The following is a 16,049-nucleotide window of genomic DNA, read 5'->3' as shown; positions in this document are numbered from 1 at the left end:
TTTTTAAATGTCAATGAAGACACTTGCCAGTTGGTCCGTGCATGCTCTCAGTACACGTCCTGGTAATCCGTTTGGCCCTGCGGCCTTGTGAATGTTGACCTGTTTAAAGGTCTTGCTCACATCGGCTACGGAGAGCGTGATCACACAGTTGTCCGGAACAGCTGGTGCTCTCATGCATGCTTCAGTGTTGCTTGCTTCGAAGCGAGCATAAAAGGCATTTAGCTCGTCTGGTAGGCTCGTGTCACTGGGCAACTCAAGGCTCACAATGGAGGGTCTTGTTGTTGCCAGGAAGTGTGTGTGTGTGTGTGTGTGCATGTGTTTACGTCTGTCCATACCTGAAGAAGCCCTTGCAGCCCTCGCAGGTCATGGCATTGAAGTGGAATCCGGAGGCCTTGTCCCCGCACACACCGCAGATCCGCGGCACGTTCCTGTCAAACTCATCATTGGCCAGAGTGGTGGTACTCACAGCCGTAGTCTCCATTACTACAGAGATAGAGAGAGTGAGGAGGAAGAGAGACAGAGAGCAAGAGAGAGAAAGCGTGAGAGAATGAGTGAGGGGGTTAGATGGAGTGGGAGAGAGGGAGATAGAGAAATAGAGAGCGATAGCAGGAGAAAGAGAAAAAAAAGACACATCAACGACCGTTGACCTGCAATGCACACTGTGGGATTGGTCAGTATGTGATCGGTCCTCTGACCCCCTTCGGACCTATGGCTGTATTGTGGGTCATGTATGTATACTGTTGAATTGTATGGCTGCATAGACAAACCATCCTGAAATAGGATACATCTCAGACAGACATAAATATCAGTGTTTGCGTGTGTGTGTTTGTATCATGTGTGTGTGTGTGTGTGTGTGTGTGTGTGTGTGTGTGTGTGTGTGTGTGTGTGTGTGTGTGTGTGTGTGTGTGTGTGTGTGTGTGTGTGTGTGTGTGCGTGTGTCAGAGAAAAAGGAAGCAAATATTTGCATGTGGAAATTGTTTGACAAAACGAAACGTGACAACATCTTGCCCAACATCTTATGGTCATTGCAGAACACTGTCGCCTCTCAAAAACCCAACCCGTCGTCCAAGTCGTGGGAGGCGGAAACAGGTAAAGTACGGGATTGCCAGACAGGGCGAAGCATGGTGGGTGGCTCTACCACCCGGGCCTAAAGGCATGTCTGGAAACCTGGAAACACGCTGGCCAACAGGGCTCTGGCAACGCTAGGTGGATCAATCATCCACTTAGTGGAAAATACCATTTACAGAAACATTCACAAAGAAACTACAGCAAGATTTGGAAAAGGAAGGTGTCTCAAGTCAGACAAGAATAATGCTGCACAACCAAAACACGAAAGGAAGTTGCACAGTTGACCCCCCTTCAACCACAGAGAACAATTCAGTGACTCCTGTGCATTCCACAACCTTGCCATTGGAGGGATTGTCTTCCCACACAAAAGAGTGCACAAGGCCACATAGGTATCTCCAGACCACACCAAGGAAAACCAGATACGTAGATCCTAAACTCAGCAAAAAAGAAAAGTCCCTTTTTCAGGACCCTATCTTTCAAAGATAATTCGTAAAAATCCAAATACCTTCACAGATCTTCATTGCAAAGGTTTTAAACACTGTTCAATGAACATGCCCTGTAAACATGAAATAGAGAAAGCCGTCCAAAAACGGAAAAGCAGAAAAGCACCAAGACCTGACGGAAAACCTCCAAAAGCTATACCTCCAAAAGCTATCAGAGCAGACCCTGAGAAAGCAACCGAAATGCTGCACCAACTTCTGGGACAGATTTGGGATGAAGAAAGAGTACCAACAAATGGATAGAAGGACACTTGGTAAAGCTTCCCAAAAAGGGCAACCTCAGAGACCGCAATAACTGCAGGGGCAAAATGCTTTTATCTGTGCCAGGAAAAGTCTTGAGCAGGATCATCCTGGAAAGACTTTCAAAAGCACTGGACAAAGAACTCCGAGACCAACAAGCAGGATTCCGACCAGATAGATCATGTACCGACCACATTGCCACCATTTGCATCATTGCTGAACAGACCCTGGAATGGAACACATCTCTACTCCTCACATTCATTGACTTTCAAAAATAATTTGTCGGTCTGGACCGAGAAACCTTGTGGAAGCTCATGGCACACTACGGCATACCAAAGAAGTTAATCAACATCGCCCAACAGTTATATCTACAGTCATCCTGGCGACGAATACACGATGGACACCTCACGGACAGCTTCCCCATAAACACAGGAGTTCGACAGGGCTGCCTGCTGTCCCCCCCTTCTCTTTCTGATGGCAGTCGATAGGATAAAACTTTGGCATACCGTGGGCCCAACTAGAAGAACAAGACTTACAACATATACAGAACAAAACCTCAAAACTGGCTTTTAGGCTTGGGTGGTATACGGTATATACAGGTATTTGGAAATAGCCACGGGATGCTTTTTCAGTACTGTCAACACCGTTAAAACTATCTCTTTGACGTTTTTCAATACATTTGAATATTTGTAGCTGTTTTTGAAGTAAATACCTGCAGTCAACTTGTGCAATGCATTTAGGAGCTAACGCAGATTGCGTTCTTATTTCACCTGTCAAATGATGAAGCTTACTTAGTTTCCCAGCACCTTTGAGCCAGTCATGTGTGTTTGCTTGTAATTAGCACAATGGGAGAAAGCGGGAGCAGGTAAGTCCAGCTGTGTACTGACAGAGGTCGCGTTTTATATTGAAAGTCAACCGTGTTTCTTTTTCTTCAATAGAGTGATCAGGGATGTGCAACTATAGTTTTCCTTCACAGAAAATACATTAGTGCAACACATTTGGCATAAAATAGCTTACATTTCCATCAGATGACAACTGAAGTACAATGTTATTTGGCTGGCAGCCACACAAGTAAATGAGCTTACAATGAAAAAGAAAGGTATTTTTTGATAAAACTATGCATGGCCATCACATTCCTAATGTTTAGGCCTATCATAGAAAGAATGTAGCCAGCTACATTTTCTAACGTTTTGCTAAAAGTTAATCTTGCGTTTTACCTGAGAAAAATAGGCTGGCTACACTGAGAAAAGTACCAGAGAAAAGTAGCTACACATTGGAGCGCTGTCTGCTGATAGAACGCCCGTTCTTGAATTCTCATCCAAGTTTAGAAGTTCTTGAATTCTCATCCAAGTTTAGAATTAGAAGTGCAGCTGAAGCACAAAATGAGTCTGATGCCGAGCAGAAATTACAATAAGAAGCATTTTAGATCTGTGTTTACAAAACGCAGCAAGATATTTATTATGCATTTTATATATTTTCTTTCTGAGTGAAAAATGCATAATTATTTGTTTAACACGACCCCTAGTTTAACTTGCTATCTAAGTAAGTGGCTGAATTAATAAGGTAACAGGGCACCATACTGTGTTAGCTTTCTGCCGTGTTTGAGAAGGTAAAACCCTTTGGATGAGTTATTTTCTCCTCTGCTCTCAGCCCGTCTGCTCCTCCCCCCTCTTCTCCAAGCAGAGCAGGCAGGCCTGTTGCCCTAGCGACTCCAGACTCCACACAGACAGCCTGTAGACATGCTGCTGGAGAGCCAGCACTGCATGCGTCAAACCTTGTTCATTTGCACAATGTCTCTCGTTCACATTTGCTCGTAAATGTCCAAACTCACCAAGAATGACATTAGGTATATTGGCCAAACATCATAAGGAATGAAAATCTCTGGGAAAATCACACAGCAAGAACATATTGACACTCAAATAAAATGCAGGAAATGAGGCTGGATTGGGCACACCTTAAGAAAACTACTCAACAACATAACCAGACAAGCTCTAACCTGGAAACCATAGGGAAACCAGGAAGACCCAGAAACAGCTGACGAAGGTCTGTGAAGACGGGACGGCAGGGTAGCCTAGTGGTTAGAGCGTTGGACTAGTAACCGAAAGGTTGCAAGTTCAAATCCCCGGTACAAATCTGTCGTTCTGCACCTGAACAGGCAGTTAACCCACTGTTCCTAGGCCATCATTGAAAATAAGAATTTGTTCTTAACCTCTAACGCCTACCAAACCCGGATCCAGGATCCCCCCCAACACAAAAGCTGACTAGCATAGCCTAGCCTAAAGTTACAGGGATATCATAAAAAAAAATGTTCATGAAATCACAAGTCCAAGACACCAAATGAAAGATACAGATCTTGTGATTCAAGCCATCATCTCTGATTTGTAAAATGTTTTACAGGGAAGACACAATATGTAAATCTATTAGCTAACCACTGTTAGCAAAAGACAACAATTTTCTTACTCCACCATTTTCTTACTGCATCAGTAGCTATCACCAATTCGGCCAAATAAAGATATTGATAGCCACTAACCAAGAAAAAACCTCATCAGATGACAGTCTGATAACATATTTATGGTATAGGATAGGTTTTGTTAGAAAAATGTGCATATTTCAGGTATAAATCATAGTTTACAATTGCACCCACCATCACAACTCGACTAGAATAAATACACAGAGCAACGTGTATTACCTAATTACTAATCATAAAACATTTCTTAAAAATACACAGCGTACACTAATTGAAAGACACAGATCCTGTGAATCCAGACAATATTTCAGATTTTCTAAGTGTCTTACAGCGAAAACACAATAAATCGTTATATTAGCATAGCACATGTGCAAACATTACCCCAGCATTGATTCACGGCAAAAAGAGCGATAGCATTATCACCACGAAAATGTATTAATTTTTTCACTAACCTTCTCAGAATTCTTCAGATGACACTCCTGTAACATCATATTACAACATACATATAGAGTTTGTTCGAAAATGTGCATATTTAGCCACCAAAATCATGGTTAGACAATGAGAAAAGTAGCCCAGCTGGTCAGAAAATGTCGGGCGCCATATTAGACAGTGATCTAGTCTTATACATAAATACTCATAAACTTAACTAAAAAATACAGGGTGGACAGCGATTGATAGACAATTTAATTCTTAATACAATCGCTGAATTACATTTTTTAAATTATCCTTACTTTTCAATACATGTTGCGCCAAGCGAAGCTATACCAAACAAAATGGCGGCATAAGCGTTTAACATTTTTCGACAGAAACACGATTTATCATCATAAATTGTTCTTACTATGAGCTGTTCTTCCATCAGAATCTTGGGCAATGAATCCTTTCTCCGGTCTAATCGTCTTTTGGTCGAAAGATCTCCTCTTGTCCGGTCGAAATGGTCACTAACGTTCACCATGCACTCGAAAAGTGCCCAGCGCTTCAAAGTGTATTACACAGAAATGCCATAAAATCGCCCTAAACGGATATAAATTGCTATAAAACGGTTCAAATTAACTACCTTATGATGTTTTTAACACCTATAACGAGTAAAAACATGACCGGAGAAATATTACTGGCTAAACAACCGCTTGGAAGGAGGCAAGTCCGACGTCCTTCGTGCGTCAGGCGCAGGCAGCAAAAGAAAGCTACTTCCGGTATTTGGTGTTTTATACAGGCCCTGATTGCGCAATCGACTCCATTCAAAGCGTCACCACGTACTGACATCCAGAGGAAGACGTAGGCAGTGTCTGTTTCTCCATAGCATTTACAGGGACATTACAACCGACCTGGGAACAGGGGCCAAGATGTCTGAAATCTCACTCCCTGTCATGAAAAGTGCTGTAGAAGGAGTTCTGTTTCACTCAGAGACAAAATTCCAACGGCTATAGAAACTAGAGAGTGTTTTCTATCCAATAATAATAATAATATGCATATTGTACGAGCAAGAATTGAGTAGGAAGCCGTTTAATCTGGAGCCCGATTTATGCTAAGTCGAAACAGCACCCCCTATATTCGCAAGAAGTTAACTGAGTTGCCTAGTTAAATAAAGGTAAAATAAAAAGTAAAAAAATAAAGACAGAACTTAAAGTGGCAGGATCATCCTAGAAAGAACACCGAACCCACTGGAGGAAGTTTGTGAATGACCTATGCTTCCCAAAGAATAAAAAGGGTTTAAGTCAAGAACAGGCCACCGGTGGCCAATATCCCACAGTCAAGTCACCATTGAGGACAGCTCTCTTGCTCTCGAATGAGTCCAATGCAGTTGCCACTGCCTTCTTAGACCGAGGTGACTGAAAACCAGATGAACATTTTGCAAACGTGTTTCTGATGGTTCAACCTTCAATACCCTTGGCCCTCCACTCAAATTTCTTGAACAAATTGCATTTCCAGCTTAACATTTGACATATACATTTTAGTCATTTAGCAGACACTCTTATCCAGAGAGACTTACAGTAGTGAATGCATACATTTTACAAAAAAATGTGTCATACTGGTCCACCGTGGGAATCAAACCCACAACCTGGCGTTGCGAGAGCCATGCCTCTACCAACTGAGCTACACGGGACAATATGATTTGTGTGGAGGGACATGGTATGTTTTCCAAAAGTGAAACCTTGCTCCTTTGCCTCGTCCTCCAAATGAAGATTAAAAACAGCTAAGAGGCCACTTTATGTAGGCTGTGTCAACATTTTGCCAGTATACCGGTCTGTATCTATACTGCCATCATGGTGGAGTCTTCAATCGACTTAGTGGAGAGGTGAACTCCAGTGTCTTCATTTGTCCTGGGGCTTGGAATATTACCCGAAGGATTAAAGTGGAAAAACCCTTGTTCCAGTCCAAATGTCGGGTCTGAGTTACATTTGATTACATAGTACGCAGAGTATCAATTTCACTTAAGAGTGTCTGAAACATGTCACCGCAAGGGTAGCATCCCCATAAACAAACAATCACTATCCTTTACAAAGCCTTTTCTCATTCCTTTCCACTGCCAACGAGTGAAAGGAAAGCAGAGGCAGAGATGGAGGGATGGATGGAGGAGGGATGGAGGGGAGACAAAAGGACGGTGACAGAATCTCAATACTGTACCGACATGAATATAAACAAACTCACAAATCACGAGCAATGGGGTAAGGAGGCAAGTTGAATAATTTAAGCCGTTTTGACAGAGCTCTCCGTCATCACTTGCTGCAAACCTGGGTGTCTAAAAACATGGGTGCTAAACCCCTCCAAAACACATCTTGATACATATAGGTCTATATGTATCAAGCATGACAGAGTAGGAGTGCTGATATACATTGAGTGTACAAAACAATTCCATGACATAGACTGACCAGGTGAATCCAGGCGAACGCTATGATCCCTTATTGACGTCACCTGAAGCGCCTTCGAACGGGGTATGGTAGTAGCTGCCAGGTGTCCAGAACTGCATCGCTGCTGGGTTTTTCCACATTCAACAGTTTCCATTGTGTATTAACTTGACAAAACTGTGGGACGCATTGGAGTAAACATGGGCCAGCATGCCTGTGGAACGCGCTAGACACCTTGTAGTCCGTGCCCCGAAGAAATCGAGGCTGTTCCTAATGTTTTGTACACTCGGTGTATGTCATCCTCGGAAAAACAAACACATATTTGTGTGACTATGGTTAGCAGATGGCCTGAGCTAGCCTTTGCTATGAAAACCATGGCAAGGAAAGACCCAATGTTGATGAGTAAACACTTTACCGAACCGCTCAACTATGGAGCAGATTGTTTTTATGATGAAGAACAGCTGAACAGCTGGAGGCTTGCCTCAACACCGTAACGCAGAACGACAGCTCTACTTAACGGTATAACACAGACTGGGAGATCCAGGCAATATCACAGCCCAGAGAGAAAGCAATACTCGATACCATGACACAGGATGAGACTTCGACTCATCAACACCACCAAACAGTGGCGACAGTTTGAATCAACACTGTGACGGACTTGACAGCTGCACACGACAATGTAACACCGCTCATTGCGTCATGAAACGTGGGCGTGTCGGCTTCCCTCGGCTAAGATTGTCCAGAGCACTCTGTGTCCATGTCTGCTTGATGTGACACTATAAAATATAAACGGACGTCTAAACTGTTTTACGGAGGTGATGGGACTGGGCCTTGTGTGATGGAACAGTCAAGAGTGTCTTGTTTTCTACCCAGATTGTTTTACTGTACAGATCTTGTGTCTCGTCCTCAGTTGTTCGCCCCCCCCCCACCCCCACCCGAGCTCACTTTTTCCCCACACTCACCCTCCCAAATAGCCCTCACCTTTCATGAGTGCTGAGGTAAAGTACACACAAAGGGTCAACGGTCACAGAGAACAACAACAGGCAACTGGGAGGCCATTTTAGGGCAGGGGAGAAATGGGCATATAGTGGAATCAAAGCCTATCAATCATGCACTAAACATTCATATGTTTAAAGAGCAGGGCCTCGGCCTATATTGCAAATTTATGATATGGCTTATTGGTGGTTAAATATAGATAAGGACAGTATTTAGCCTACAATATGATCATTTATGATGTGGATAAGGACAGTATTAGCCTACAATATGATCATTTTTGACATGGTTGAGGACAGTATTAGCCTACAATATGACCATTTATAAATATAGATAGAGACAGTATTTAGCCTACAATATGAGAATTTATGATATGGCTTATTGGCAACTTATTTAGCCTACAATACGATCATTTATGATATGGATAAGGACAGTATTTAGCCTACACTATGATAAGGACAGTATTTAGCCTACAATATGATCATTTATATATATAGATAAAGACAGTATTTAGCCTACAATACGATCATTTATGATAAGGACAGTATTTAGCCTACAATATGATCATTTATATATATAGCTAAAGACAGTATTTAGCCTACAATATGATCATTTATGATATGGCTTATTGGTGGCTAAAAATAGATAAGGACAGTATTCAGCCTACAATATGATAATTTCCATGGATGTTACGAAACAACAAACTGGCTCAAATTCCTAGCTGTCCACACAAAATATATTAAGTACAATAGTAGACTAAATCAAAGCATATCATAGGAAAGTAGACAGTAATATAGTAAAGTATAGGCTAGTGTATAGGCCTATTATTATCTGGTTACAAAAATGATATGACCGATTCATTATTTGTAGTCTATTATTTGTAGGCTTTGTTTAACATATGGTTAACCCCCAAAACAGGACATTCCCAATGCAAACAGGAAGATAGAATGAAAATACAGTTATGTCCAGACAAAGTTTACCAAGTTTCCTCTTTCTCCCCCAGGTCTCAGCTTTCCAGGTCATTAGTTTCTTAATAACACTGATTTCATGGGAAAATTGCTTCTTTTAAGGACAATAAACACTTCAGTGTCTCACATACAGTGCAAGAAGGGAGGTCTTCCGGAGTCTTGCTGAGTTTCTGTGAAGTTAGGCATTTGAAAATATCCTGTGGACTTGCACATCCACAACCTAACATATAAACGCAGCAACAAAAAAAAACGTCCTCTCACTGTCAACTGCGTTTATTTTCAGCAAACTTTAACATGTGCAAATATTTCTATGAACATAACAAGAATCAACAACTGAGACATAAACTGAACAAGTTCCACAGACATGTGACTAACAGAAATGGAACAAAGGGGAAGTCAAAATCAAAAGTAACAGTCAGTATCTGGTGTGGCCACCAGCTGCATTAAGTACTGTGGTGTATCAACTCCTCATGGACTGCACCAGACTTGCCAGTTCTTGCTGTGAGATGTTACCCCACTCTTCCACCAAGGCACCTGCAAGTTCCAGGACATTTCTGGGGGGAATGGCCCTAGCCCTTACCCTCCAATCCAACACGTACCAGATGTGCTCAATGGGATTGAGATCCAGGCTCTTCGCTGGCCATGGCAGAACACTGACATTCCTGTCTTGCAGGAAATCATGCACAGAACGAGCAGTATGGCTGGTGGCATTGTCATGCTGGAGGGTCATGTCAGGATGAGCCTGCAGGAAGGGTACCACATGAGGGAGGAGGATGTCTTCCCTGTTACGCACAGCGTTGAGATTGTCTGCAATGACAACAAGCTCAGTCCGATGATGCTGTGACACACCGCCCCAGACCATGACGGACCCTCCACCTCCAAATCAATCCTGCTCCAGAGTACAGGCCTCAGTGTAACGCTCATTCCTTCAATGATAAACGCGAATCCGACCATCACCCCTGGTGAGACAAAACCGTGACTCGTCAATGAAGAGCACTTTTTGCCAGTCCTGTCTGGTCCAGCGACGGTGTGTTTGTGCCCATAGTCGACATTGTTGCCGGTGATGTCTGGTGAGGACCTGCCTTACAACAGGCCTACAAGCCCTCAGTCCAGCCTCTCTCAGCCTATTGCGGACAGTCTGAGCACTGATGGAGGGATTGTGCGTTCCTGGTGTAACTCGGGCAGTTGTTGTTGCCATCCAGTACCTGTCCAGCATGTGTTGTTACAGGTGGCCTGCCACTGTGAGGACGATCAGCTGTCCGTCACAGTACGGACATTGCAATTTATTGCCCTGGCCACATCCGCAGTCCTCATGCCTCCTTGCAGTATGCCTAAGGCACGTTCACGCAGATGAGCAGGGACCCTGGGCATCTTTCTTTGTGTTTTTCAGAGTCAGCAGAAAGGCCTCTTTAGTGTCCTAAGTTTTCATAACTGTAACCTGAATTGCCTACCGTCTGTAAGCTGTTAGTGTCTTAACGACCGTTCCACAGGTGCATGTTCATTAATTGTTTATGGTTCATTGAACAAGCATGGGAAACAGTGTTTAAACCCTAAAGGTCCTGAAAAAGGGGCGTTTCTTTTTTTTGCTGAGTTTAGGTTAGCCACTCTCGTTCAACCGGTTCATACAAGCGCTATAGGCAAATGTAACACATAGATGTGTAGGCCTATACTACATTGGCAATTTGGCACTACTGCTGCACAACCACACAATAAACAACACATAGGCAACAACCACATACTTACATGCAACATACTTATCAGCACATTCAAGGCCGAGGTCCAACTTTCTGACTCACCCCAACTTTGACAAATCAGTGAACAGACACTTATTATGAAAACATTATTAATTACTTCTTCGATATCGTTCCACTCTATCAGAGAAAGTCGATCCATTGTGTTTCAACTCGGCCCTGACAGCCCATTAGACTAAACTCACAACAGCATACAGTGGAGCTCTAAATAATGAATGAGTCTATTACAGCGGACCTGCTGCCACTAGTGCCCAACACGGAAGAGGGGAAACGGTAAATAATAATAAGAAAAACCTGTGCCTCCATCCCAGTATTGATGAATTAATATTCCGACAATGTATGGTCTTGGTCAGATGTGGGAGCAGTATCAATCAAGTTGCCAATATATGTTTATGCAGTGGCTTTTGTTCACGCGACTACTGCTATTTCACAAACAGGTCGTGGTAGTACAGTATGACATGTAACGTAGGTTAAATGTAAGAGGAGACTGCCCGCTCCGTTTACATTACGAAGCCTTATGGGATGTCACTTTGACAACGGGAGAAAAAAAACGGGTATGTTTATGCCGACGAAAGAGAAAATCCCACCGGATCCGATGTTGAACCGTTAACGGGATGGAAGTGTATGTCTGTAACGCTGATATGCTCCCGGTCCCGACTCAGACGCAATCAGACATGGACGTTTCAATCCCCCATTGGAATCATGGTCAGGATGTTGATATGCGCTACTGTTTGCATACATACTGCAATGCACCGTTTTATCATTGGATAGAGTCCCCTGGCTACTTAGTGCTGCCTGGTGGAAAGTCCCTCTTCCACATGTGATAAGAAGCAGTCAATCTACGCCAAGCCATAAAACAATGGGAGAACGATAGGTCAGGGTAGTTACTAGCTTCTACTGCGTTATCACATGTAATGGTAGGACACCTATAGCTAATTGACCATTGATGTCTGCCATAACCGGAGCCAATCCAGGTCAGGGATAGGTCAGGGATAGCAATGAAAATACATGTTTATCGTGGTGGTGCAAAGACGGAGAGGAGAGCATTCCTTGGGTTTAGTTAGCAAAGCGTTGCGTAATTGTGTTCTTGAATGTTACATTGCAGAGATGCATAGAAAGTGACACACTTAAAGCGACTCTCTGGGATCTTGGCTTGAATCTAGGCCAAGGAGCTACAAGGGATAACGCGGCCTTACTGTCATCTATATAAAGTGTGTCACGTTCACTTTGCGTTACACATTTTCTACCCTATTGGCGAGCTGCTCGTGGTAAGCACGGGTATCTCTACAGTACGTGACCACTGAGTCGGTTCAAGACTAGAACTGACTCTAATCCGGTGTGATAACAGTGCTAAAGACACACTCTGTGAGATTTGATTACCATACAAGAGTTGGGCCAGGGCCCACCAACAAAACCAGGAACACCTTCCTAATATTGACCATTCTTTATACACACAGGCAGTGTTGGAAAAAGTACCCAATTGTCATTCTTGAGTAAAAGTACAGATACTTAATAGAAAATGACTCAAGTAAAAATGAAAGTCACCCAGTAAAATACGACTTTATTAAAAATCTAAAAGTATATGGTTTTAAATATACTTAATTATCAAAAGTAAAAGTATAAATCATTTCAAATTCCTTACATTAAGCAAACCAGATAGCACCAGTTTCTTATTGTTTTTTACTTACGGATAGCTAGGGGCACACTCCAACACATACTTTACAAAGAATGAATGTGTGCTTAGTGAGTCTGCCCGATCAGAGGCAGTATGGATGACAACCAGGGATGTTGTCTTGATTATTGTGTGAATTGGACCATTTTCCTGTCATGCTTAGCATTCAAAATGTAACGAGTACTTTAAGGTGTTTAGGGAAAATATATGGAGTAAAAAGTACATTACTTTCTTTAGGAATGTAGTGAAGTAAAAGTAAAAGTAGTCAAAAATATAAATAGTAAAGTACAGATACCCCTTTAGTACTTTAAAGTATTTTTACTTAAGTAATTTACACCACTAAACACGGGAAACTGTTGACAGTAAAAACCAATCAGCGTTGCAGTTCTTGACACAAACAGGTGCAACTGGCAACTACTACCATACTATAACCCTGTTCAAAGGTCTTGCCCATTCACCCTCTTAAATGACACATACACAATCCAGGTTTCAATTGTCTCAAGGCTTAAAAGTCCTTCTTTAACCGGTCTCCTCCCCTTCATCTACACTCATTGAAGTGAATTTAACAAGTGACATCAATAACGGATCAAAGCTTTCACCTGGATTCACCTGGTCAGTCTGTCATGGAAAGAGCAGGTGTTCTTAATGTTTTGTATACTCATATGTATATATTTTTTCTTACTTTTTTTATTTTTATTGTTGGACATAAAAGACTGTAAAAACACCAGCAAATCAGCTCCAACTGATTTGAATGTTGGAAAATCTGTCCCAAAGTATTCCCACGCATAATAGAGATATATATGTGAACGTATACAGATGCAAGCAAGGTTTGAAATTATTATATTCGTTTCGGACCCCTGACCATCCGCTCAAGAAAATAATCGGCCCACGGCTGAATCTAGTTGATGATCCCTGCCCTAAACAATGGAAACAATATTTCAAGGTACATTTGTTATCAGTAAAAAAAAAAAAATCTGCCTCATAGATTTGCAATATGTAGTTGGTTGGGCTTCTGAACACACTAGAAGAATCCTATTTGAAAAACAGCTGTGACGCTTTCTCTTAAGCGACCAAAAGAGACAACATCTTGGAATCAATCACTATTTTTCACGTGAATATTCACTCTCATGAATACGTTTCCCTCCGTGCGGTGTGCTCAAAGTTGAGTGGTCAACGTGGCTAACGTCAATCATTTCACAGCCTAGCTGTTACAGTAAACAACTGGCTACCCAAAATGTGGAGCGTCCAAGATTCCAAGATAACAACACGGATGAGCCCCAAATGTCATCCTATTCCCTTTATAGTGCACTACTTTTGCCCAGGGCCCATATGGTTCTGTTCAAAGGTAGCGCACTATATAGGGAATAGGGTGCCATTTGGGAACCAGACTTTGTTGTTATCTTGGAGTCTTGGACGCTCCACATCTTGGGTAGGCATCTCCTGCGCCCCCTTGAGCTTGATGCTAGGAATTCCTGCCACACATGAACGGCATTGATTCAAATGTTCATTAATACCTATTTCCTCTAGAATCCCTTCATCTAATTACCAAATTAATTGTGAATGAGACACAGGGCAATTGTGCTCCTCCTGACAACTATACTATTGCTTCAATGAGATATGAGTCACGACTTTAGGGTGTACGTCCCAAAAGGCACCCTATTTCCTATATAGTGCTCTACTTTGACCAGGGCTCTGGTTGAAATTAGGGCACTATATAGGGAATATGGTGCCATTTGGGATGCTGACAGGCACTGTTGTTTCTCTACAGGGACTATTGGCCTGAACCCTCCGCTGCTGCCCTCTAAATGGCCTCTCGCTGTTGACAGCCAGGGAGAGGAAGTGGCAGCCCACGGGCTGCAGAGCTAGAGTAGGAGGGAGGGAGCGAGAGAGAGAGGGAGGGAGGGAGGGACAGACAGACAGAGAGAGAGAGAGAGAGAGAAAGAGAGAAAACTATGGAGAGTATGAAACAGAGTAAGAGAGGGAGCTAGAGAGAGGTCCGAATAAGAGAAGGGAAGAAAGCTCATCAGAAACCACGACAAACCGAGAAAGAATAGTGTGTCAGAAATCAGCAAACAGAGCGAAAGCGACAGAGATGGATTAAAATAGATAGAGATGGAAGGCGAGAAAATCTGAATCAGAGAGAGAAATGGACAGCGAGAGAATGAGGGAGCGGTGGCGGTGGTGACCTCCTTGTCTCAGTGACATTGTGTGTCACAAAGCCCCAGTGTGCCTGATGCGGATACGGAGCAGGAGTTGGAGGCAGCCCAGGAAAAGGACCAGTGGGCCAACAGCATGAGGGAACAGAGTAGTGAAGAGGACAAACAGACTGTTTTTGTGTTATTCAAACGGCGGCTAAAAATATAGCTAGCTACACACAGAGTGCCGGGTAAAATTGCTAAAAATAAAACACAACACATGTCTCGTCAACTATTTATCTTCTTTAGATCTATCAGCGATAAAATGAAAGGGGTGCGGCCTGCGTTTGTATTCCGGAATGCGGAATGGCCTAATAGCTAGTGGTGTGTGTGGTGTGATGTGTGGGACTTGTCTTGCGGTGTGTGTCTAATGTGTGTGATGTGTGTTGACAGAGAGCGAGGCAGATGGAGGCCCCTTTTTTCCACATCCTGGCCAATCGGGCCATTGTATACATTGACTGTACAGGAAGGAGTGGGCCGATCTATGGCAGACGGGGGCCACGAAAGTGGACGGGGTGACATGTTACAAACTGACTGGAGCAGTGTCTGACACGCCCCCTCACGCCATGGGTCAGGGGGTCAAAGGTCTCTCACTGTACAGTGTCACTATAGGGTCTCAGGTGCCGGGATCTCATTAGTTGGAGGAACAAGTGCCTGTTTCACACTATAGGGCCAAACCAAGCCAAACAGAGCTGTACTGAGCTGGCCTGGTTACTCCTCCACCATAGTTGCTGGAACCATGCTGGAAAGGGCCATATGAAATGAAAATATCCTGGCCTGCACAGTACGGTCAGTTTTTGTATCACTGTAAGGTTAAGGTTGAGGGTAGGGTAATCTGAATTCAAACTTGGTGACCACGTGTATGAAATGTCTGGCCAATCAATGATTTTACCTGATCAATCAAGTAAGGAGAAAGGAAAACCTGTAATACAGCAGTCGTGACACAGCCCTGATCTAGTGAAATAGCTCATGAGAGAGATATGAAGTGGTGGTTAAGATGAGCACGCGGCGAGGCGCGCTATAATTACACGCTAGGCCGCAAAATCGAGTACGACGTGCCATTTCAAGTGGGTGATGATGACAGCTACGAAATGAGCCATACCCATCTGAGATTAAAAATAGGGCCTGTTCAGAAGGGTGCAAAACGTAACAAAACGTTCGGATGGAAATACATTTTGTAGAACGGGTGTGATTTTCCATCTTACCAGGTTTATTTGACACATGCAATCAGATCAGATAACAATTACAATATATCTGTCAATATATTGTTTGCCTAACACTAAGGACTTGTGTGGCTTTGCAAGATAAGAAATATATTTATATTATATGTTTGTGTTATACAGTGCCTTCAG

The 16,049-nt window shown here is 43.0% G+C and overlaps 1 protein-coding gene across 4 annotated transcripts in view; it reads right to left on the bottom strand.

Annotated features, from left to right (window-relative positions):
* The window catches only part of vdrb (vitamin D receptor b), a 62,851-nt gene that overhangs the window by 23,619 nt on the left and 23,183 nt on the right, over nucleotides 1-16,049 (bottom strand). For all 4 annotated transcript variants that reach the window (XM_039014673.1, XM_039014680.1, XM_039014665.1 and 1 more), the window contains exon 3: nucleotides 336-483. In XM_039014673.1, the coding sequence (XP_038870601.1) occupies nucleotides 336-483 (148 nt within the window). The remainder of the gene's footprint in view (nucleotides 1-335; nucleotides 484-16,049) is intronic.

The sequence above is a fragment of the Salvelinus namaycush genome, chromosome 2 (genome assembly GCF_016432855.1).
Source record: "Salvelinus namaycush isolate Seneca chromosome 2, SaNama_1.0, whole genome shotgun sequence".
Classification (NCBI taxonomy): domain Eukaryota; kingdom Metazoa; phylum Chordata; class Actinopteri; order Salmoniformes; family Salmonidae; genus Salvelinus; species Salvelinus namaycush.
The sequence above is the reverse complement of the archived record's forward strand: the minus strand, read 5'-3'. Positions and strand labels throughout refer to the sequence as shown.